Source organism: Bacillus rossius, chromosome 8 (genome assembly GCF_032445375.1).
Source record: "Bacillus rossius redtenbacheri isolate Brsri chromosome 8, Brsri_v3, whole genome shotgun sequence".
Lineage (NCBI taxonomy): Eukaryota > Metazoa > Arthropoda > Insecta > Phasmatodea > Bacillidae > Bacillus > Bacillus rossius.
The window spans coordinates 43,881,478-43,904,497 of record NC_086336.1 but is presented as its reverse complement, the minus strand read 5'-3'; the positions used below and the strand labels follow the sequence as shown (position 1 = coordinate 43,904,497).

At 37.8% G+C, this 23,020-nt stretch overlaps 1 protein-coding gene across 3 annotated transcripts in view; it reads left to right on the top strand.

The window, feature by feature from the left end:
- Positions 1–23,020, top strand: part of LOC134534813 (uncharacterized) — a 187,090-nt gene that overhangs the window by 154,756 nt on the left and 9,314 nt on the right. For all 3 annotated transcript variants that reach the window (XM_063373411.1, XM_063373410.1, XM_063373412.1), the window contains 3 exons: positions 6,190–6,358; positions 9,903–10,127; positions 17,091–17,398. In XM_063373411.1, the coding sequence (XP_063229481.1) occupies positions 6,190–6,358; positions 9,903–10,127; positions 17,091–17,398 (702 nt within the window). The remainder of the gene's footprint in view (positions 1–6,189; positions 6,359–9,902; positions 10,128–17,090; positions 17,399–23,020) is intronic.

Below are 23,020 nucleotides of genomic sequence, written 5' to 3'. Positions count from 1 at the left end.
AACAACCATCGATTTGACTTTTTTTCGAGGCACGTTAAACTTGAAACACTCCCATCTGTTTCCTACTTTTCCTATCATCATCGTCCTATCCTTAACAGAATAACACAGATTGGAAGAAGTTATAGTTAAAATAATCTGTTCGTTAAAGTAATAAACATATTTGAATTAATGAGTGCAAATAAAAGTAAATTGATCAATTAAATTTTATATTTCATTTCTCTCCTTCTTTGTATCCATACAAAATAGTGATAATTCAATAAAAATGATTCAATTTTATTCATAAAAGTATGCAATAATTTCATCAATGTTTTGTTATGACGTTGTCACGTTAAACTATCGTTCGTAAAACGACTTTACAGACAACCAATTTTTTTTTTTTTTGTAAATGGAAACCTACAGGTATTTGTACATTTGTACATTTACGTGAAAACGACTGTTCCTACCCGAGCATTTATACTTTGTGACCGTTTCCTGAATAGCTTTCCAGTATTAGCTGTGCATATTAATAAGCACGGTAAAACAACATAAATTCCTATTTATTAAATATTCTATTATCTTTTTCCGTGGTTTTAAAAATAATGGCTTGATTGGAATATCATTTAAATATAAAATTATGCGCCAATTTTCGTAATAAATTATCTCGAGAAACGTATTTCATACGTGCAAAAATAACCTTAGCCACGAGTTGTCCAAAGTTACAATATCTTTCTTGGAAACTGGTTTCCAAAGGAATATTTTGTAAAAAGTACATAAAATATTTTTTTCTGTGCAGTAATGATGGTGGTAATGGTGGTAATGGTGGTGATGGCGGTGATGGCGGGGGTTATGTGACGAAGACGGTAGTAATGATTATGGTGATGATAATGATAGCAATTTTTTATTATGCTGCGAAGTTCAGGCTCATTCATTGACTTTCCTCAAATTTTATTCATTAATTAAATTTTTAAATCAAACATTTTTCTTTCAAATTAATAAGCAACTACTTTATGTAAAAAGTTCAAAGTTATAACGTTATTAAAATGAATTAAAAGTTTACTAAACAAGAATGAACGAATTTTTAACAATTATTGTAAAAACACTTGAGCTATAATAAACTTTTTAAAATTTAGTTAAGTAAAACTGCATATTAGAATACACTGACTTGCTGAAAGCATATAAAATATTTATTGTGCTTTTAGTAAAACTACAGCCGACCACAGGATATTATACAAAACATTTGCTCACATTCACGCTCACTTGCACTAGTAAAATATACAATTAACGTGTCATAACGACGCAGGCTGAAACTTACGTACACACTCGGACAAATGCTACCTGTTAGTTAGCTGCTCGCTTGAGAGATACGGCAATTGTGCTGTCCGTAATTAGATACTCTTTTAGGCATTATGTTTCTCATTGGCTCGCAGAAAATTGCCAAAGTTATGAATGTTTTCATTTTAACCTATCGTGAAATGAAACCATGAATTTCTTTGGTTTATAGTCAAAACTAAAAACATGTAAAATAAACAAACACGCTATGGAAAATAGACAAATGTTGAAGCAAACTATAAAAAAATTATAATATTATTATGAATGGGCAGGTAATTTAATAAAAAGATTTTTCATACCACAATCAATTTAGATAATGATATCTACAGTAAAAATTGTGTGATACAACTTCAAATGGGTCCTCAACACTCAAACTATGCCAACATTGTTATGTTTAATGACGAGAATTGAGGGATACTATTTCACTAGCTTTATTTGATCCTTGACGGCTACTCTTAGACAAAAAATATATAATTTTATGAAGGCCAACAACATTTTAGCAATACTAATTAAACAAATTCACAAATAGTGCTAAATTTGGAACCTCAATTTCTTTGCCTAACCCCCCAATACTGTGTGGCAGATGGCTCTAAAACGTCTCACATCCTAAGTTAGTAGTGCGATTTTTAATTGGCATTTACATATATATATATATAAAGAAAAATTAGGAATGATAAATTAGAAGATACAATTACTTGTACTTCATAAAGAGGATTGTATGTTAATATTTAATATTTACTTCTAATGAGACGTAACTGAAATACGCTATCTAAGTTTCCACTGTTTTTGTCAACAAAATATTTTTATATGATTTAATATTACATTTTTTGCTCTGTTTGAGCTTAGCGCATAATTTAATGGGAAGCCTTGTTATAAATAGTGACAGACTGCTACAAGTAATTTCTCCTGTGAAATGATGACTTGTGTATAGCATTTATTGTTATAATGTTCTTTCAGAATTACTACAACTGTAAAAAAATACTGTCAATAGACGTTAATACGGTCTTAGAAAAATTCAATGAAAACATAGTTTGAAAAAAAAAAACTTATTATCAACGATGGTATAGGAAAGAAACTTTTTAATGTTAACAAGCCGAGTAGTATAAATCAATCAATTGTGGGTGCCATTTACTCTGTACTGAAATCTATTTAGAAAAAAAATGTGATTTTACAAAAGATTACTTTGCTAAGAAATATTTTAAATTACTACACGAAATATACTGTAACTTTGTACAGCACGTAACTATGGTTATTTTTGAAATACTATTTACGATTAAATACTGATGTATTTATTGCAAAAATTTTAATCGGTGTGTCACGCACGCATAATTTTTTTTTCTTCAAACCATGGCAAAGATAATCGAATGTTCAACAATTTGATTTCATTTCGTTTCACTGTGTGTAGTTAACATTGGAAAGTGATTCAGGGAACGGGTTTACAAAAAAACTTTAACGATCGGAAGTGCTAGTTATGAGAATGCGAACCCAGTATTACCGCGAAGACCTATTTTTTAGTGACCCCGGTCGCTTTCACGTAAACGCGCAAGTTTATTTACAAATACATGTAGGTTTACGTGCACATTTGTGTTTCTTTCACCTAAAAAAAAAAATGTACAAAGTAAGCTAAGAGACGACTCGAACGTTTTGCATGAGGCCTTCGAGGCCACACGAATGCGAGCCCCTGTCTGCCCTGGCCGGTGGGACGAATGCGACCCGATCGGGTGCAGGTTAAACAACACTGGCTCAAGTCACCTGCGCTGCGGTTGCTCCTGATGATGAAGTCAAGCAAAGGTTGACTTCGGCGAACGAGCCCGTGCGCGCTCCGCCAAAGAAGTTTCCGACGGCGGAGGTTAAACTTCCCTCTAGGAAGAACCTTCCGCACCTGGCGCCAATTTGATCTCTTGTTTTCGTGACTAATTTAGTTACCCACGTCTTGGTTTGTATTTCGTCGGCGCAAAGTTTGAGTTCGGCGCGAAAACATCTCGAGAGCAACTCATCAAATAAGCATGATAGCAAGTTGAGGAAACGTTGGCTTTAAGTAAAAGCGGATAAAAAAAAAATGAAACGATAATTTTTTTAGCGTAACTATGCCTGATACTACTAGAGATCAGGTAAATTCGCGGATTCATTTCGTGATACGCCAACTTCACCAGTTAATTGGCTGCTGCTTGTGAGACGTTTCAACTGGGTGACTCGTGATTCGATCTTTCTTTAAACGAAGGTCATTCAATGGCCCACAGCCTCCCGATTATTAGTTGACGAACAGCAGAAGCAGAACACAAAGTTGTAATTATTTTAATTTTAGAATATGACTAAAAGTAACCGCGGTTTTTTCCTGTCTCTAACGGTGCATGTAATATTCGCCGAGAAGATTTCGAGACTAGCTGGAAGTTAAAACACTGTAGCTATACAGCCTATAACTAAGTTAGCCAAATAAGAAATATGTACCAAAAAAACTCTAGCTAAAAATAAATTAAAATAATACTTTTAAAATATTAATAGCATATCAACTACAATATAAATAGTGATAAACCCGACCATTCTCGTTGCTTCCAGATCGTTTGAGGTATTTCCATCTTAATGGTAACGTCTTTTAGACCTGTTTCCAAAACAAATCGCCAAATATAAAAAATACATTCTGAACTAAACATAAAAATTAACTTAACTTAAAGGGCCAAAAAATTATGAATTAAAACATAAGTGCTAAAAAATATTAACTTAAATAGAATAAATAATTAAACTTTAAAACCAAATGAAACCAGGGGTTTAAGTTTAAGGAATTTTAAATTAGTGCCTCACTTATACTCAGCTATTTACTACCCAAAATATGTAATTTTTTTACATATCGTAGATCTTAGTGTTGTATGCTAATAGAAATAACGTAAAACGGTGGTAAAATATATGCTCAAAAGTGCATTTTTTTTTCTTCCAAAAATGGACATAGTGTCTTATGCCTCTGAGGTACAGAAATATTAAAGCAAATAAGACACAAAATTCAAATTATATTGTTCACTCGAGAAGCTAGATAAATATGTTAAAAATATATATCAAGTCAAAATTTTGCATTATATTTTAAATTGTTATGCCCATCAAATATTTATTACACTAATTCGCATTACCACGATTATTTTCGCTGATTCGTTTAGTAACAAGGTAGACTTTAAAAATAAGTTACAACTGCTTCACGTTAATGATCTGACTACAGTGCTTTGACACGCCCTGAGCCACTTACAATCAAGGAGAAGAAGTTGTTACCAATTCACATGTAATCTTCAAAAGGATGTTACCTTATTATCGACCAATGAGCACTCTAAAAGTATTTGATTATATATAGGCACGTTGAGTCTAGCCTGGAGTGGAATGAATCAGCGAAATAATCATGTCTGATCTTACTAATGTTATAAGAGCTGCACAGGGCGATAAAAAAGACTAAATGGTTTGATGTCGCAGCCCCGAGGAATTTAAAGAAATGCTTTGTCTTCTCGCCCTGTTTTCCGAGTTCTGATTTAATTTTAGGTTTAAGTAACGAAAGCACTGAGTGGAGGAGGAAAAAAGATTTTGAAAATGAGACTAGAGAATAATTGAATATTAGATTAGTTAATAATGAAAGAGAGACCAATGTAGCGACGAAGGGCTTAGTTAAGTTCCGAAGTTGGAATGAATATTATACAAAAAGAAGATGGTCATCTGTTAAAAGAAAGATGGATAAAAAAATGGAAACTTATATTTAACGAGGAAGAACAGAAAGTGCCGGTAGCAGTTTTTTAATTACTGACGTCAGACCTTAACACGAAATGAACACCAGATTTGCATGGCGATGGAGATCTTCAGTAATTAAAGAAAGAAAGCGTTGTATGTGTGTACAGACCTAACAAAAGATAGTGAAATGCGTTATGTTTGTAGGGTGGCATAGTGCAGAACCCAAAACAAAATGTTTGGCAAGTATTCGAGGGAAAAGGTATAAAATGTTTTTAAATGAGAACACAGAATAAAACTGCAATACCATCTCAACTTTCTGAGGATGCAACTAAGCGATAGTTTGAGAAAAGTCGCTAATGATTTAAAACAATGCCATCTGCAGTGAACTAAATGGATAGCTGGAATTCCTGGTTGTTCTTGTACGAAAAGTTGTGAAAACATTATAAAATAATAGCTCGAGCCAATTGTAGTAAACATGAAAAGACGACGGTTAGCAGTAACATTTGATACCAATTTAGGGATTACATTTTGTCTGCACTGACGCTATTGCATGCGCTCCCGTTCCTATCAGCTGCGGAAATTAAGGCTAAGACGCGCATAGCTACATCGGCGGGGATTCCAACCCGTGGTCTCGCATCACATAAGTTCGCGTCCGCGCATTCAAACAGAATCAACGATGGTAATGGTCCACCCTCGCCAGGGCTCCAACTATAGTCCTTACTTTAAAAAGTTTTTTGTTAAAATGTTTTGATAACATCTTAGCTCTCGGTATATGGCTTTTGGTAGGAGTAACTTTTAGTCCTACATGCATAGGAAAACAATTTTTAGTTGTAGCCTAATGGGGTTTAACGCTAATTTCTTGCAGATGTGTTGGTATTATGTTTGTTTAGGAACATTCACTACATGATGACTTCTTGCCAGTAGCGGATCCAGAGAGGGGGCTAAGGGGCTCAAGCCCCCTCCAAAAGCATCTGGGTTCACTATTGTTTTAGTGTTTGCCTTGATAAAGCCTAGTCTCAGCTGGGTCAAGCCCCTCCCAAACCAAAATCCTGGATCCGCCACTGCGTTCTTGCTAACCAGTTAACTTCAACTTTGGAACAGTCACCCTCTCCATAGACGCATGGCTCTATGGCACGTGTCTACGCCAGCACTGATCTGTGGTGTGTGCGCGCGTGTGTGCAGGTACAAGTTCTTCGTGTTCAGCGCCTTCTACGACCGGCGCGAGGAGAAGTGCGTGCGCGTGATCGGCGCCACCAAGACCCGGGGGCCGGAGCGGGTGTGGTGCCGGCTGTGGTACCCGGCCGCCAACGGCTCCTCCGCGCACTCCGTGTCCGTCGCCGCCAAGGTCAAGGTCAGTCCCCCTCGTCCGCAACCCGCGTCCTTGTCACGACGTCAACGACGTCACACACTGTCGCGCGGAAAACTGCCCCGTCTACAGTCGCCATGTCCGATGTCCGAATCTACTGATTTCTAAAGTACCCACCACATCGCAGTAAATATATCGTAAAATGCGAAAAAAATATAATAATAATTGTTTTTATCTTGTAAATTCATACGGAGCCAAAGTTTCCAATAATTAGTTAACTTGCGAAAATTGTGGGCGGTCAGTAATATTTGTTTGTTTATTCTGTAAAAACAAAAGTAAACTCCGATAAACGTCCGTTATTTTCTGTTCACGTTTTTGAAATGGGAACCTTATAAACAGCAAATATAACGAGTGTTCATTCTTCTGTGCTACAAAAAGAAACAGATTTTCGAAAGAAAAAAAAATTCAAGTGAACAAATGTATTCGGATCAAGGAGATTCGGACCATCGCCAAAACCACGCGTGACTTCAGAGGGTCTCGTGGGCCAGTCAGTACACTGTTTAGGACATTGCAATTTATTGTAGGCGTGCCTTAAAATATCCAACCAACGCAAGAAAATCACTGTCATGTATAAAGCACGCTAGACTCAAGACGTTACCAAACATAACAACTTAAAAATTTAAAGCAGTATAAAACATAATTTTTTTCATCCCGGGCTCCTTAAGATAATTCAAATTTATCATGAAAACCAAATACATTGTGTTACCAAGCCCGCGGTAACTGAGTGGGTTTCCCTAAACCTCGAAGCAATAGAGTAAGCGCTGTGTACTTCTGTCTTGCTGGAACGATGTATGAAGCTTAATCGGATTTGTCGTGTCGTGTTGGTCGTGGTATTGTGATTCCAGCTTTGTTGTGATTCCGGCACGTCGCTTGCTTGTCCCCGCCGCGGAGTATGGCAAAAAAAAAAAACTGCGCAGATGTGAAATGCCAACATTAAAAGTTAGGTTTTAAATATGAGAAAAACATATAAATTTCTTAAACATTATTACATAAATAAAAAAGTATATTTACGAGCATTCTTAGTTCAGAATTTATTGAATGGTGCGTATTGACGAAAATATACGAAGTGGCGTATTGACTAAAATGACAAAATATTATACTTTGGAATAATGTTTGCCAATGTTAAATTATTTTGGTAGCAATGATAGCTACAAAACAAAATCTTGTCTGTGCTTTGCTTTTTCTCGTGTGTATTTTTGGCAATATAAACTGAGCATTTTAACTTAGTGTTTTGGTTGTTCCGTATTGAAAAATAAATAATCTTAAACGTAATACGGTTAATATTCCCAACAAAAAACGCCCACGAAAAAACATCAAGGTTGCCAACATTTAATTTCGAAATGTTAACGACTTCGGGTTGTTAGGTTGCCAAGACGTTTGGGTAAGGTAGCGAATAAGTACGACATTGTAGGGACACAGTCGTAACCTAACTCGTGGGTTGTATTCCAGAACGTGCCCAAACCGAATCCCAGTAAGGAAAAACATATCGGCAGCCGTTTTAACAAGCGGTGCCCCTGTGCGAGGCTAGAAACTAGTTCCAACGCATTTCTAGCGGACGTATGGCAACCATCAATGCAAATCTTACGGTAAATTCTTTTAGATATAACAGCAGCATCACATAAGATTTCCAAGTTTCGCAAGTACTTTTTCAGTTGTGATTATTTCTTGTTATGATCATTAAAATGTAAAAAACTTATTTGAGAATAGTTTCGCTACCATAAGGTTTCATTTGGCACCACAATACGTTTGGCACGTCCCCCGATGTTCACAGAATTGAACATATACGAGTTAATGGCGCCAGACGCGGGTCCGCCCTATGGATTAAATTAAAGAAAAAGGTTAGCTCTGCGCGCGCGCGCTGAAAATTTGGGCAAAAGATCGGCAACGGATAGTACACCAGAATCCGTTTCCTAAAAAAATAAAGCGACTGGTCGTGTCCAATCGTGCATCGGGAATAGGTCAGGGTACAGGTGTAAGCACGTTCATACCTGAACCCTTATTGCTGTGTCTCGGAATGCCGGCCTTATTCCGCGCACGGTTCTCGGTTTTTCCAAAGAAAATCAGAGCGTCAGTTCTAGCCGCAGCCGTTTCCTCACATGCCCGGTCGAAAGCGAAGTGACGGCGATGCCAGTAACCAATTTATGTTCCTGCCAACTCGCTATGTGGAATTGCAATAAAATATTGCGACCCCGAAACTTGTTCGAACCATTAGACGGCCGCCGCCGCCGATTCATCGTATGGCCATCCGGGGCAGTAAGCGTGGGCGAGGCCAGAAACCGAAGTTTCTACAACTCGCTAAGTGCATTGTAATTCAGGTGCACCCCACATACACTGGTGAAGAATCATTTGAATCGACGGCGGGGGTGCGTGTCTTGTGGGATAGGTTTGGCACACGGGCCTGTGTGTGTGCTGGTAGGTTGTGTAATGCTAGAGAAGTTACGTGTACCTAATTCGGCGGGGTAGTGAAGCTCCCCACCAGTTAGATCGGCTAACAGTTGGTATGGTGGGGCGTGAAGTGTATGATTCTAAGTTTAAAGTGGCTCACGGTCCAGTAAGGTAGTAAAAAAAAAAGCTGCAGCAGTGTCGCTTGACTCTAATTTATTTAGTGTAGACTTCAGGCGTGGGGAAGTCACCCTTAACCCTTCAGTTAATGTGCCGACTGAAGTATGTGTGTAAAGTGTCGTGATGTCTGTATACTTGGAGGCTTGTGATGTGCGGTGTCGAAAGTGGCCTAATTAAACTCGTTTTATTGGTGTGGTGTGTTTGGCTCCAGTACTCCAAGCCCCTCCTTACGCCCCAGTAGTAGGGACCGGAAAATTTCGCGGGTTCAATGACCTATGTAGGACGAACTCCGTAGTTCTACGTACACTCGGTCAAATGTCACCCACTCATCGGCTGCTGTCTTGTGAGACGTTCCAGCGAAGCAGCCTGTGATTCGATACAGCTTTGGTAGGGTGTTTCTCATTGGCCCAGAGTCATCCAGGTGAGTTGTGAGCCAATGGCAGAGGCAGCACTAAGGTTTAACCCTTCCCTGCCTAGAAATGTAAAAAAATTGAATTTTGTAATTTTTATTTCATTTTTATATTTAAGTAGGCATTAAAGGAGACCATAATTTTTTCCAATTTTTTTTATTTATATTTAATATATTTTTTTAATGATGGGACTTTTAAGTCCTGAAAGGCATTTATCATATGTCCAGCTCAACGAACAAAAAAAGGGCGCTCCAGACTGGTGCAGCGCTGCCGTATTAGTGCTGCAACCTCTAGGCTGCCAATCGAACTTCTTCGACAACTGGCAGAGCGGAGCTATACAGGGACCCAGAGGTCCCGACAGGCAGCATGTGGTTTCAAACATGCACACACTATTTCTATGGGGCTTCAAACATTGTGGGACTCACAAGTCCCGCCAGGCAGGAAAGGGTTTTAAACTATTTGTATTATAGCCTGTCGCGAAATGGATTCGCGAATTTTTTTCCGGTCTCTACCCAGCAGGTATGAAACCCGCCCGCTCTTTCGTCTCTCGCCCGCAGGTGATCCGCGAGAACTGGAACCTCAAGTACAGCGCGTGCTTCGTGCTGTGCCCGCTGCGGGGGAACCTGACTGCGCCCGCCTCCGTGTCTGTGGTGAGCCGTCTGCGCGCGGCGCCGGCCAACCGCCTGTCTGTGCGCGGCGCAGAGTCCCGCGCGGGCAACTCCAGCGCTCCGGAGGCCTCCGTCGCCGTCTGCGTCAAGCCGCTTCACTTCACCTACAACCAGGTGCCTCCCGTGCCTCCCTGCTCACACGTTTTTTTTTGACGTGACAACGTCTAATAAATCGATGAACTCCGGCTGCACGCACGAAAAAAGGATGACTCATTGTCCCGTTACGCACATTGTCCCGTCACGCTCATTGTACGCCTGCGTCGCATCTATCTCTCTTCCACTTGATTGGAAAAACCATCGTTTTGACTTTTTCTGAGGCACGTTAAACTTGAAACACTCCCATTCGTTTCCTACTTTTCCTTATCATCGTCCTATCCTTAACAGAATAACACAGATTGGAAGAAGTTAAATAGCAAAAATGTATAAAAAGTTACAGTTAAAATAATATGTTCGTTAAAGTAATAAAAAATATTTGAATTAATGAGTGCAAATAAAAGTAAATTTATCAATTAAATTGTAGATTTCATTTCACTCCTTCTTTGTATCCATACAAAATAGTGATAATTCAATAAAAATGATTCAATTTTATTCATAAAAGTATGCAATCATTTCATCAATGTTTTTTTATGACGTTGTCACGTTAAACTATCGTCCGTAAACCAACTTTACAGACATACATTTTTTTTATTATACACGTTTGCACTATACAGTTTTGTTTGGTTGCAAAGGCATTCCAGCAGTCATTGCTCCTATGCCAAAAAATAAAAGTGGTTTTATAATTTAATTTACATTTTAAAAAACATTACACTAAAATAAAAAGGAAAAATTAAAAAAAAACTTTCGTCATCGTCTGTGAGCTTTTTAGCTCAATGTCTGTTAAGCGCTGTTTATTTAATGTTAAAAAAAAAAACAATCACACGTACACAATTACCTTGCTTGCTCAACCCGCCTGTGTCTAAGCAGGTTTCACCTGGGCCCGGCTTAAATGGTACGCAAAGAAAAAAATTTCTGTACTTTAACGAAAGATTCCTTTGATAACAAGTTGCCAAGAAATAGTTTGTTCTACAAGAACAATATTGTTACATTGTACAACAAATGGATATGGTTATTTTTGCATATTCTAAATACGTTTTTCGAGATAATACTTGTTGCATAATTTTATATTTCAATTAATGTTTCATTTAAGTATTTTTTTAAACCATGTAAAATATAATCTAATATTCAATCATTCGACTTTATTTTGTTTTATCGTGCTTCTAGTGTGCGCAGTTAATACTGTAAAGTCATTCAGGGGACGGTTTACAAATAAATGGGACAACACAAAGATTAAATTCCTGGGTAAGAATCCGAACCCAGAATTACTGCGAACACTATTTTGCAGTGATACAGTTTTTTTCATATAAATGTACGAATTCATAAATATCTGAAATTTACAGGAATGTTTGTATTCCATTTACAAAAAAAGAGTTACAGTGAATTATAGATCTAGAGTTAATAGAATAGAGGAGTTAGTCACGGCATTAATGGTTGCCATTAAGCCATCGAAAAGAGAACACTGAATAATAAAAAACCTGAAAAAGTACTGTTGTATATAATATTGGTTTGGGTAGTTTCATTATAAAAGCTTAGATATATAAATAACTATTTTAGATTAAATAATAAATACATGAGAAATACTTTCGATATTTTGGATAAGCCGATATACAGAAAATATGGATATTTTTAAGGCGATCTTGTATTGGTATCGATATAATTCAGACTGTAGCTATATCGATATGTGGAGAAATATTGCCGTCCCTACAACCAGGTACCCTCCCACTTGCCGTTCTGGAATCTCCGCCTTACAGCCAGACGACCCTCCGGGCTCGCTCACACACGCCATGTTTGTTGCGAAGCCTACAGTTCACAGTGGAGAGATCCACACCCGAACAGTTCCGAAGTTCTCCGAAGTTTTCCGTTCGCTCGTGAAAAATCACCACATTGCAAGAATTTATATCATTTACGGTCATAGAAAATGTTAAATAACGCTAACCCAAACTAACCGACATTTCATTTCATTTACGGTAACCTTACGTACCCTACCGGAAAAAAAATAAAGAACTACAATTTATTATACTGACCTAACATAACCGTTCTCTTCGATAAACTTTGGAATTGTTCGTGTGATGGTTGTGGCTTTCATCCCTGTGAACTGTAGGCTATCCTTGTTTTTTTTTATACTTTATTTCCATGTCATTTCTCTTGTTTTCGAGGCGACAACAAGAACTATAGGATAAGCTTGGTTGCTTGACTAACAACTAAACCTTAATAACTTTATTACTACTCAACTTGACATCATCCAACAACGTGGTTATCCATCTACACCTCACCGGCGTGGCATCATTCAACGGCACAATTTATGGTTCATATTTACGTAAACCTATTCGACAGGTATTGATCGCTTAGAATTCATTAAATATATCCTTAAAGTCATTACTGCTCAGCTGGCAATGGACCTCTGAGGGCTTTCTTTGTAAATTAATCACGATAATTCTTTTTTATTTTATGTTTGGTCTCAAATTATCTCAACAGATATTTACTTAAGTGTTAGAAGTTAAAAAACACTTGTGCGGGAATTCAAAGTTCAGAAACAACGCAAAGACTGTAAAAAAAAAAAATTAGTAACCCAACAATAAATGTAAGCTATCGGAGTAAAATTACAGGAAGATCCCTCAATTCAAATGACACGAAAAATAAACAACTTGGCGCGTGAACCGAGTCTTTGGTCCAAATTTGGCGATATTTATTTCATTGGAGATTTTGTCGCAAAAGTTAGTTGTTTTTTTTTAATTGAATCAAATGATTACAAATACTTGAAAAATTGTGTGCATTGAGTCCACGCACGACATAAGTAAAACTTCTAGCTTATTAGGTATAGATAGAGATAAATTATTAGTATTACTTTATTGAACAAGAGATAATAATCAAGAATAGTAAGGATGCGGGTATGATCTCAAATGAAAAAAAAATATATAAGGTACTTGCGGGTAATAAGGCCTACCTAAGGGGGAATGACTATAAAATAAAACATATAGCAGATAATCAGTATGTTTAAGTGGCAATAAGTACTACATTATATTAGTAACAAATGTAAAATGGAACATTGTGAATTCTCCATGAAAAGAAATAAAATTAGCACATTTGCAAACACAATGCAAATAGGCCTTATTATACTATGGTAGGGTAATAAGGCCTATAGCTATACCATGTAAATACATACAAAGCAGTAACTTTATTTGGTGCAAATATGTCAAAAATGAGTCCTATAGTAAATTCAAAATGAAAATCAACATAAAAACGATAATTTTGTCCCACCTAACAGCAATTTGCACACTCAAAGGCATCATAATCTTCTGCTGTTAATCCTATGCACTCTTCATGATACCACTTGCCGCAACTGAGGCACTGGCGCATATCAGCCACCCTATCATTCCCACTTTGATGACAATACCATCCTGTTTTCATTAAAGAAACATCATTCTTGCTAGTGTCCGATTTTACAGATTTGTCTTTTGTATTATTTCTCTCAAAAAGCTCTTTCGTGACTGGTGTTCCCCTGTAATCTATGGATTTTTTCCGTATTACCGGTGTTTTCTCCATTGTCTTGATAGGTGTTGGCATGAGTTCATTAAAACTATTATTTTGTTCTTGCAGTTGTGAGAGGGGTACATCGTCGTCATCATCTTCATCTTCATCATCATCATCAGTATCAGAAGCAATCATGCGGTGCGATAATCTTCCAGTCAGCTTGACTGATATTTCATTGAGCTGAACTTGTGCTGCAGAGGTAGATGCTGATGAAAGGAAACATCTTCTACGTGGTATTGTGTTATGGGTATCTGAAGTCTTCTGGTCTGTTCCTGATGTCAACTATCTCTGGGAGTTGGAAGGCAGCATCGGTTCGTTGTCGGTGGCATCCAGTGTCAGTCGCACAGGCTCTTCTGTCAAAATGGATGGAGCAAAAGCTGTTTCCGGGATTGCTGCAGAATCCAAAGGAAACAGGCCAGTTGCCTTGAAGCCACTTGTAATGTTCTTGTGCGTCATACATTTGGACCATACATTCGATAGAATGACATTAAATCGTGCTTTCGTGAGTTGCTTGTGTGGATTCTGGTCCAAAAATGACAAGACTGCGGCATCCCAGTGGTGTTCAAAAGATCAGATGACGCAGGGTCGGTGGTGTTACAGGCAGGCCTATGTATGCATATCTGATAATTCTACTTACCAGATCAGCTTCTTGATTTTCGGTCAAGATAGATTTTCGTCCCAGAGATTTCTTCATACTTCCAATCTTGAGATGACTTCTAATCGTTCTTCTAGGGATCTTGTACTTCTCTGTGGCCGCATACGTACTTAGAGATATCCTTTGCACGGCACGAACTGCAGCCGCAATATTGTCTTCTGACCATACTGCTCTTTTGGGCGGCATCGTGGTCGATGTATCTACGCATAAAGCAAATTCCAATATTTGCACACATGTCCCCTTTTAAATAAACACAGCATAATGCTGCCTCCCAAATGTTGTAAATACACAATGATTAAAAAGATTTTAAAATGGTTTTAGACTGCATTTATATTGTTAGCATGTGCTACTACCATTTATTATAAATAAAACATAACGTTTTAACAGACTTTGTTGCTCCTCAAAAAGTTTCACACATAATTAGGTTTTATTGTTTATTACGTGACAATTTAAGCATGCTCCATTGCACTTTAAAATTTGATCGCCAAATAGTAATGTTTAATTAACATCCTTATATAATAACAAAAGCAATGAAAATTATTCAGTCAACATTCAGTAGGAAAGTACAGTATGTTGAAGGGCAAAAAATGTGAAAACGTTTAAATTAACCATTCATTGGAAAACATATTATTTTAAGAAAAAATATTGTTTTAAGAAATGCTAATCCTAATCAAATCATAGATAAAGAGTCATTTTAATACATTTTATTTTAAATAGAAGTTCTAATCACAACTGAGAAACAAAAGTAAATAAGTTAAAAACAATTTTTGCTCCTACTCGATTTTAACCCATGATCTCTGGCCATGGAATACTTTTACTATAGTCATTAGGTTACATTGATATTGGAGATGCTAGTGTAATGCCATAGTATATTGACAAAAGAATATCATCATCGTAAATGCAAACAGAGGACAAAACCTATCCGGAGGGTAATAAGGCCTATCGATTATTTTGATAGGCCTTAATACCCGCCTACCTCCTTATTTAAAAACAGACCCTTTACAAATCCTAACAGAATCAAAACCTTATTCAAACAACTTGGTTCGTAAAGAGCATGAACTAGGGAAAATATAGAGCATACATTTACATAGTTTAATGTTACTGTACCAAAATTACTTACGATTGTTTCTGACGGATATTTGTTACACTCGCTGCACAACCTTCTTCCGCACAAACTGGCGCGCCACTGGTGACAGCGGGGTCACGAGGGCCCAGGTGCAGGTAACAACTTGTCTGCGCCTAATGAGTGTATGCCAGGAGCGAGCAGGCATTCAGACATTCCCAATACATTTTAATCGATCGTAGGCCTTATTACCCGACAGGCTTTATAACCCGCAGGTACCTTATATATTTTTTCCCGCAACCTGTACTTTCGCATCCGTTCAATGGCACTTTTTGCCGCCTCTTTTGCGGTATATTCCCACGTTGCCTTTGATAACGATCTCCAGCTGAATAAAATGAAAGAACAAAACCAAATACTCCAATATTACTCTCATAAAGTCCATCTCACAATAATGATATTTCAAATCACAGTGTTCACATACCAAAAATAAATTACACTTATAAAGCTAACCTAATAAGTCTAAAAATCTTTTTTACATTTTCAATTACTATTTTACAAAAAATTAATGATATTTATAAAGTTAATTGCATAAATTAATAACTATTTCCAACACGATCTAATAAATTTTTGAAACTTTGAATTAAATAAAATAAAAATATGGTAGCAACAATCGTTAGTCGTTACGCAAACTGAGGAAAAGACAAACACAAGCAATGTTACAAGAATTCCTTAGCATCACTGTTGCTTTATTTCTGCCTCTCCCCTGCAATCTCCTTCGGGCCGTTTCAATTAGCAAATAGCGTGCTGCGCTACGTACCTACCCCTAAACTTCCCCACCCTGCCCCCTTTTATTTTGCATCTTCCCATTCGACAGCTGACGCACTCTCCTCCTCCACCCGTTCCCCTCATGCGATACAAATTTTCATTAAGCTCGTTAATTGTTGCTCCAGCCCCCTCAGCAAAGAATTTTCACTTCAAAAACAAACATTTTTAATGTATTTGGCTAGCTTAAGTGCAAACGCCTTAGTTGAGCTAGACAAATGTTAGTTCTGTTAAAATGTCATTTACCTGTGACTGTTAGGAAAAAAATCATTTGTAATAAATTCTTCCTTGCCTGCCACTCGCATAAGGATGTAGATGTAAAACGCAGCAGATGTAAAACGCAATGTCATTAAAAATATTTTTTTTTGTATTTCCTGTAAAGTTGTGAAACTGTGACAAACTGTTTTGGTCCAGCGGTAAAAAAAAAAAAAAAAAACTTGACCGACATTCTGGATTTACAAATATTTTGCCACAGCTATACCAATACAGCTACAGATATAATTTGGCGTGTGGTAGCGCCTATAGGTATTTAGTGCATGTCCGACCTGGACGAGGCATAAAAAAGGTCCGGGAAGACATTGTTTTTTGCAACTTGTCATGAGAAATATTTTGGATAAATGGTTCAAAATTGAAATCATGAGGGAAAACGGAGAAATCGCATAGTGCCTCGCGTACATGGGCTCCCAAAAGGCATGCAGAAGTCTAGAAGAACCCGTGAAATTTAGAAAACTGATTAAGATATAGTTTTTTTGTTGCCGAAGAGAAACATTTAAGAATATTTTGAGATCGAAAGATAGTTATTTTTTTTAGTAATCAAAGAAGCCGAACTGGGTGCACTTGGAACCGCCGGTATCGTATCCCGAGGACCTGCGCGCAGGACACGGCGGGAATAAAGGACTCGTGCCCGCAGCCGCTGCAGATGCTGGAGTTCCTGGAGCTGTACGGCCTGCTGGGAGTGCGCCACTTCACGCTCTACAACCACACCATCGGGCCGCAAGTGGCCTGCGTGCTGGAAGACTACGTGTCGCGCGGCACCGTCACCTTGCTGCCCTGGCAGCTCAACATGGCGTCGCAGAAGGAGATCCGCACCGAGGGCTTGTTCGCGGCGCTCAACGACTGCCTGTACCGCAGCATGCACCGCTACTCGTACGTGGCGCTGGTGGACCTGGACGAGTTCATCGTCCCGCGCCACAACGACACCCTGCAGGACCTCATCAGGCGAGTGGCGCTCTTGCGTGTCCTTCTCCGTGTTCATCTTCATCCTTGTCTATTCTCTGGACACGACTTTACCTACCTAGTCTATACACTCAGGCTATCTCACTTCCAATCTTTATTCTCGTATATGCCTACTATTTTAATAATCACGACTTGAATTTTTATTTTTTTCCAGAGTCCATCTATATTCATAAAAAGTGGTAAAAGGGGGGCTACGTATGAATCATATAACACCTGCTTCCATTTCAGCAGTGAACTAAACCTGAAATTTCTAATCCCGAATTTTAACTTTTATGTTTTCTCTGTGCCTTGAAACTCAAACATATCCTGTATGAATTTTTGACGTGAAAACGTCTAATAAATCGATGAACGGCGGCTGCACGCACAATAACTTGTCCCGTTACACTGTGTCCCGTTACGCCCCATCTATCTCTCTTCCACTCGATTGGAACAACCATCGATTTGACTTTTTCGAGGCACATTTAACTTGAAACACTCCCATTCGTTTCCTACTTTTCCTATCATCGTCCTATCCTTAACAGAATAACACACATTGGAAGAAGTTAAATAGCAAAAATGTATAAAAGTTACAGTTAATATAATCTTTTCGTTAGAGTAATAAACATATTTGAATTTTGAGTGCAAATAAAAGTAAATTTATCAATTAAATTGTAGATTTCATTTTACTCCTTCTTTGTATCTATACAAAATAGTGATAATGCAATAAAAATGATTCAATTTTATTCATAAAAGTATGCAATCATTTCATCAATATTTTGTTATGACGTCACGTTAAACTATCGTCCGTAAACCTAGTTTACAGACAACCAATTTTTTTGTATAAAACTATTTATAATATTTCATTTTAATATTCGATTATATTTTGCCATTAATGAAACATTATAGTTTTATTCAATATTTGTAAAAAATATTCAAAATCCCGGTCGGCGCGGAGCGTCGAACCGGCAGCTGATATTCCTGTATTGAAGCAGTTTTTCACAGCCGGGAGTCGTGGCGTACTCCTGTAATCCAGCTGCTTGGAGGCCTGAAACAGTGGATGATCTGAGGCTGGGAGTCCTGTTGCTCAGCTCCCCATGTTGACTGGGTGTCCGCACTAAGCTCGGCGTTAATATGGTCGCCCTTGGGGAGCCAGGGGCGACCAGGTTGGTTGAGGAGGGGCGAACCGGGCCAGGGGGGAAACCCAGCAGCTAAAAGTCCCCGCGTGGTGCAGTAGTGGGACTGCACCTAGGAGTGGCGACTGGGTGGCAGCCTGGCCAACATGACCAGACCTGTTTCTTTTTAAATTTTTAAATTTTCTTTGTTTTGTTTTTTTAATTTTAAATCTAATACAATTCAAGCATCCCACCTTAAAGCTTGAGTGGCATAGGCTGGGCAGAACTCTCCGTGTTTGGATTCTGAATTTCAATATCATTTTACAATGCTTATCTCACTATGTTAGCACTGAGTATCTTGTTTTGTGTCAAATTTAGTCTCCCTATACATGCTATAGCCTAAGTGATTTATATTTTATTAATGTAGTTTTCATAACTATATATTTTTAAATAGTAAATTTCATGGTCCCTCCAATAAATTCATTTCTACACTTTCACAACTCGGTAACTCCTAGGGCCTACAACTTAACTTTTACTGTCCTATACTTGAAATACGTGTAATTAAGATCTAGAACTAGAAAAATATTACGTTGAGGATGAGACCATGCTACGTGGACACTACGTGAAGCTGATTTTTCTCCAGCAGATGGTCTATGCCATGTTTGTGGGACACCCAAAACATTCGGTGACGTGTAGGGTTTGCTCTGTGGAAAGTTTTAACAAGGCTGCATTTTATGGAAGTGGCTGTGTTTAACGACTGAAATTCTAATAAACTCGTTATTCATCCTGCTAGTAGTCAAAAGCTTGTGTCAAAGATTAAGCAGTGTATGTCTAAGTGCAAGCTAAAATTGAGGTGAGACCACGATTGTTTGTGTTTCCTTAGATCGTACCACATGGCTTTGACAACTGTAATAATTATAAAGCTAATACATGGTGAACTGAGTCCCATCCCGAAATGGGAGGTATACTTTTACTGGATTATTAAAGAAAAGGTTCCGTGCATTTCCATATACCATTTATAATACTGTGTGTAAAATCTTTCATTCCTTAGAAAAAAGCTCAGGTGTTGTCAAGCATCATTTTCGCAATGCTTTGGGTACTGCATTATGACGATAGGGAGATAGGAAATGATTTACAGGGTACTATTATACACTGCTAACAAAGATTTCTTCGTAATATCCAATAACTGAATCTTCGTAGAAACTAAGCCGTATTTCGACTTTCGATTTGTATTGTTACGATTTAATGTGGGGAGAAAACTGAGATCGTAAGCGTTAGCCCAATTTTTTAATTACAGGTTTATTAATTACTAGCTGAAGTACCCGGCGTTGCCCGGGCTAAACATCACAATATAAGGAACATCAATATTATCATGTTTCAAGACCTAAGACATACCTACATTTGAAAATCGAGAAATTTTGATTGCGAAGTATTATCGATTGCACAATCTCGGCGCATTAAGGCTTCGCATCATCAAAACCAGGACGCCAATCTTCAGCTTCATTTTTTGGGAAGGACACATAGGCAGGACATGATGGACGCACCAAACGATAGAATGCTAGAAATTAAAGGCAACGCCATCTATTTACGAATTATAAACTAAACTGTTATTAGTGCCTTAAGTTCGCTTGCAGCCGTGAGCTTCACTTAACGAATGGGTTTCGCCGAGGAGAAGGATAGGAAGTTGCCAGACTTTAATGTATGACCGTGTGGCGGACATAGAGAAATGGCACAAAATCACTGTTTGTGTGTCTATGAACTACCTCCTATGATTTTCTATTATAAAACTTAAATTACCACCATTTCACTCCTTCAGAGATGGAATTTCATAATTATATCTAGTCTATGTCACTCTCCGGCCCATAAAGGAAATAAATTTGTAACGGTTCATAGAATGATTTTCAGAGAGAGAGAGCGAGAGAGACACCTATTGAATGTCTATAACTAACTTTTTTTATAAGAGCAGATTTTTATGAAATAAATCATGAAATCATTCAACGATAAAAGCTGTTTATTTAATTAAGCGGACGGGTTCGCCCCAAGGAGAAAATTGACGCGGCGAGACCTCGTGGACATAGAGAAATGACACACACTCACTATTTATGTGTCTATGAAACATGATTTTTTTTCTGCAATTTAAATTGTAGGTAATATACAATAAATAATAATTTAAAAAACTAAAAAAAACACGCTTTATATAAAAAACCAAACTAAAAAATATAAAATAAATTTTAATAAATTTGAATTAAGAATAGTGTAAATTTTTTTATAAATATAAATTAATAATAATGTAAATAAGAAAATAATGTATTTAATTTAAAAAAAAGCGTGGGGTGCATGGTGTCAATAGTTATAAATATTTTATTAACATGTAGCCTCTCGTGTTAAACACTCGAGGGGAACAAGGAGTAGGAATGGAACAGAGTGTGGCGAAAAGTCATCTAAAGCTATTACAACTGTATGGTAACAACACATTTATTATTGATTATACATGAAATTATTCATTACAACATTAATGACAAAAACGTAAACAGTTGATATTTGCGGCGTGGCTCTGATTCAAAAGTCTGCGAACAGAAACGTTTACGAATTATTGCAACATGAGACACGTGAATGCAGCTTAACAAATCCACTTCACAATTGCCCGTGCTCTCATACTTGGCACGCCGCTTGGCGCTGGGTGCACCGTCAAAAGAAAGCTAAGTTACAAACAATTAACGTACATTAATTCCCAGAGTGCAAATGAAAATAACTAATAAACCCCTCGACTTATGGAATATTATTGACCTTTGTCAATGAACAAGTTAGCAAACATCATTAACTAAAATACTACTATTTATACACAAGATGACTAATACATAAAGCATGTTTTTACGAGGGTACGCAGACCTCCAATAATTAATATAACAGCTCGTCGACTTCCATTACTCTTGTCGACACGTATTTCTGCGGGCAAGTTCTTATTCGTCGATGCTGGGGTTACCATTGACTATCTCCCCAAAGTATCATAGCGGGAGAAATGCTCGTCGGTGTGGGCACTGGCATTATTCTTCGGGTGTCACTGCCGGGTTTCGCACCTAAGTGTTGTATGTCCAGTCAGTTGTCAAGTCTTTCATCGGGGCTCACAAGCTCACACCGCCGTCTCCAAGCCTTGCCTCCGTCACCACTGCCCCTCTTCTCATTCTAAGTTTTCTACCCACTCGGTTTATAAGTGTCTACGACGAAACAGCACTTTACCAAGTGGTAGCTTCTTCCAACGGGCAGTGTGACGGCAGGGCAGCGTGACGTGTTGACAGTGTAGCTTCCTTCGGCAGGGAAGGCCAGCAGGGCCTCCGGCTGGTGTCGCTGGTGGTCGCGACGAGTCTCCTCCTTCAGCGCAAAATGGGCCCCCTTTTATACTCTGTGAACTGCTAGTATCGAACATGGCAGATTGTTCTCGGTCGGGGCAACCGGAACCGGCGCCTTCGGCGATGTCCGGTTGGCAGCCCGCCAAAACGAGCTTCCCCGAGGGCTCCCGAGCGGCTCCGAACGTCGTGCGCGCAGCGCGCGAACTCTTGGCTTGTGGTGGTTGCATCGGCGCGCGGTTAGGCGCCGCGCGACATATCTTGATGTGCGTATGTGGAGCACACGCAACAAACAGATATGGGTAGAAGGATTATCATTTCGAAAATATCTTAAAAAGCACCCCACGCTTTTTTTAAATTAAATACATTATTTTCTTATTTACATTATTATTAATTTATATTTATAAAAAAATTTACACTATTCTTAATTCAAATTTATTAAAACTTATTTTATATTTTTTAGTTTGGTTTTTTTATATAAAGCATGTTTTTTAGTTTTTTAAACTATTTTTTTTCTACTTTTTAGCTTGGTTTATTTATAAAAGTGTTTTTTTCCTCAATTTCTTCCAGGTAAAAATCCTTAAATTGTAAGTTTTGCTCTCTATCCAAATATGATTTTTGATATATCATCTGTCAAACTTATCCATATTTTCCGTGTTTGATGTCTTTTATTTAATGATTTACTGACCTTGGCATACTTTGGAGTATTTGTAACTGCTTGGTGTAGATTTGCAGGTTGGTGTTCGAGTGGAATTTCAAAAATCTGCTTATCAGGTGTAGCTATTGAGGTTATGCATATGGTGTTTTTACAAATATAGATAATATTCTCTTCAAGAAAGTATATTGTTCACAATAATCATAACCCACTCTCATTATTCATTTAATTAAATGTCACAATATTAAGTACGCTTTTTTTATATCGCGCCAAAGACAAACTGAAAGAAAAGAGTTCACTCATGAGCGAAATGGTTTTCTTTACATATATATCTTTGTTTCATTTTACCAATAAATTTACAAAAATCTTATTTTGCAAATAGATTAATGGAATTATCTTATCAAATTAGTGTATTGTCATCGGTCCTCGATAAATCTACAAAGTTTGAATGAAATCTGGCCGTTTAAAGTGGGTCAAAATCGCACCCAAAGGAGTCGGTTACAAACATATATAC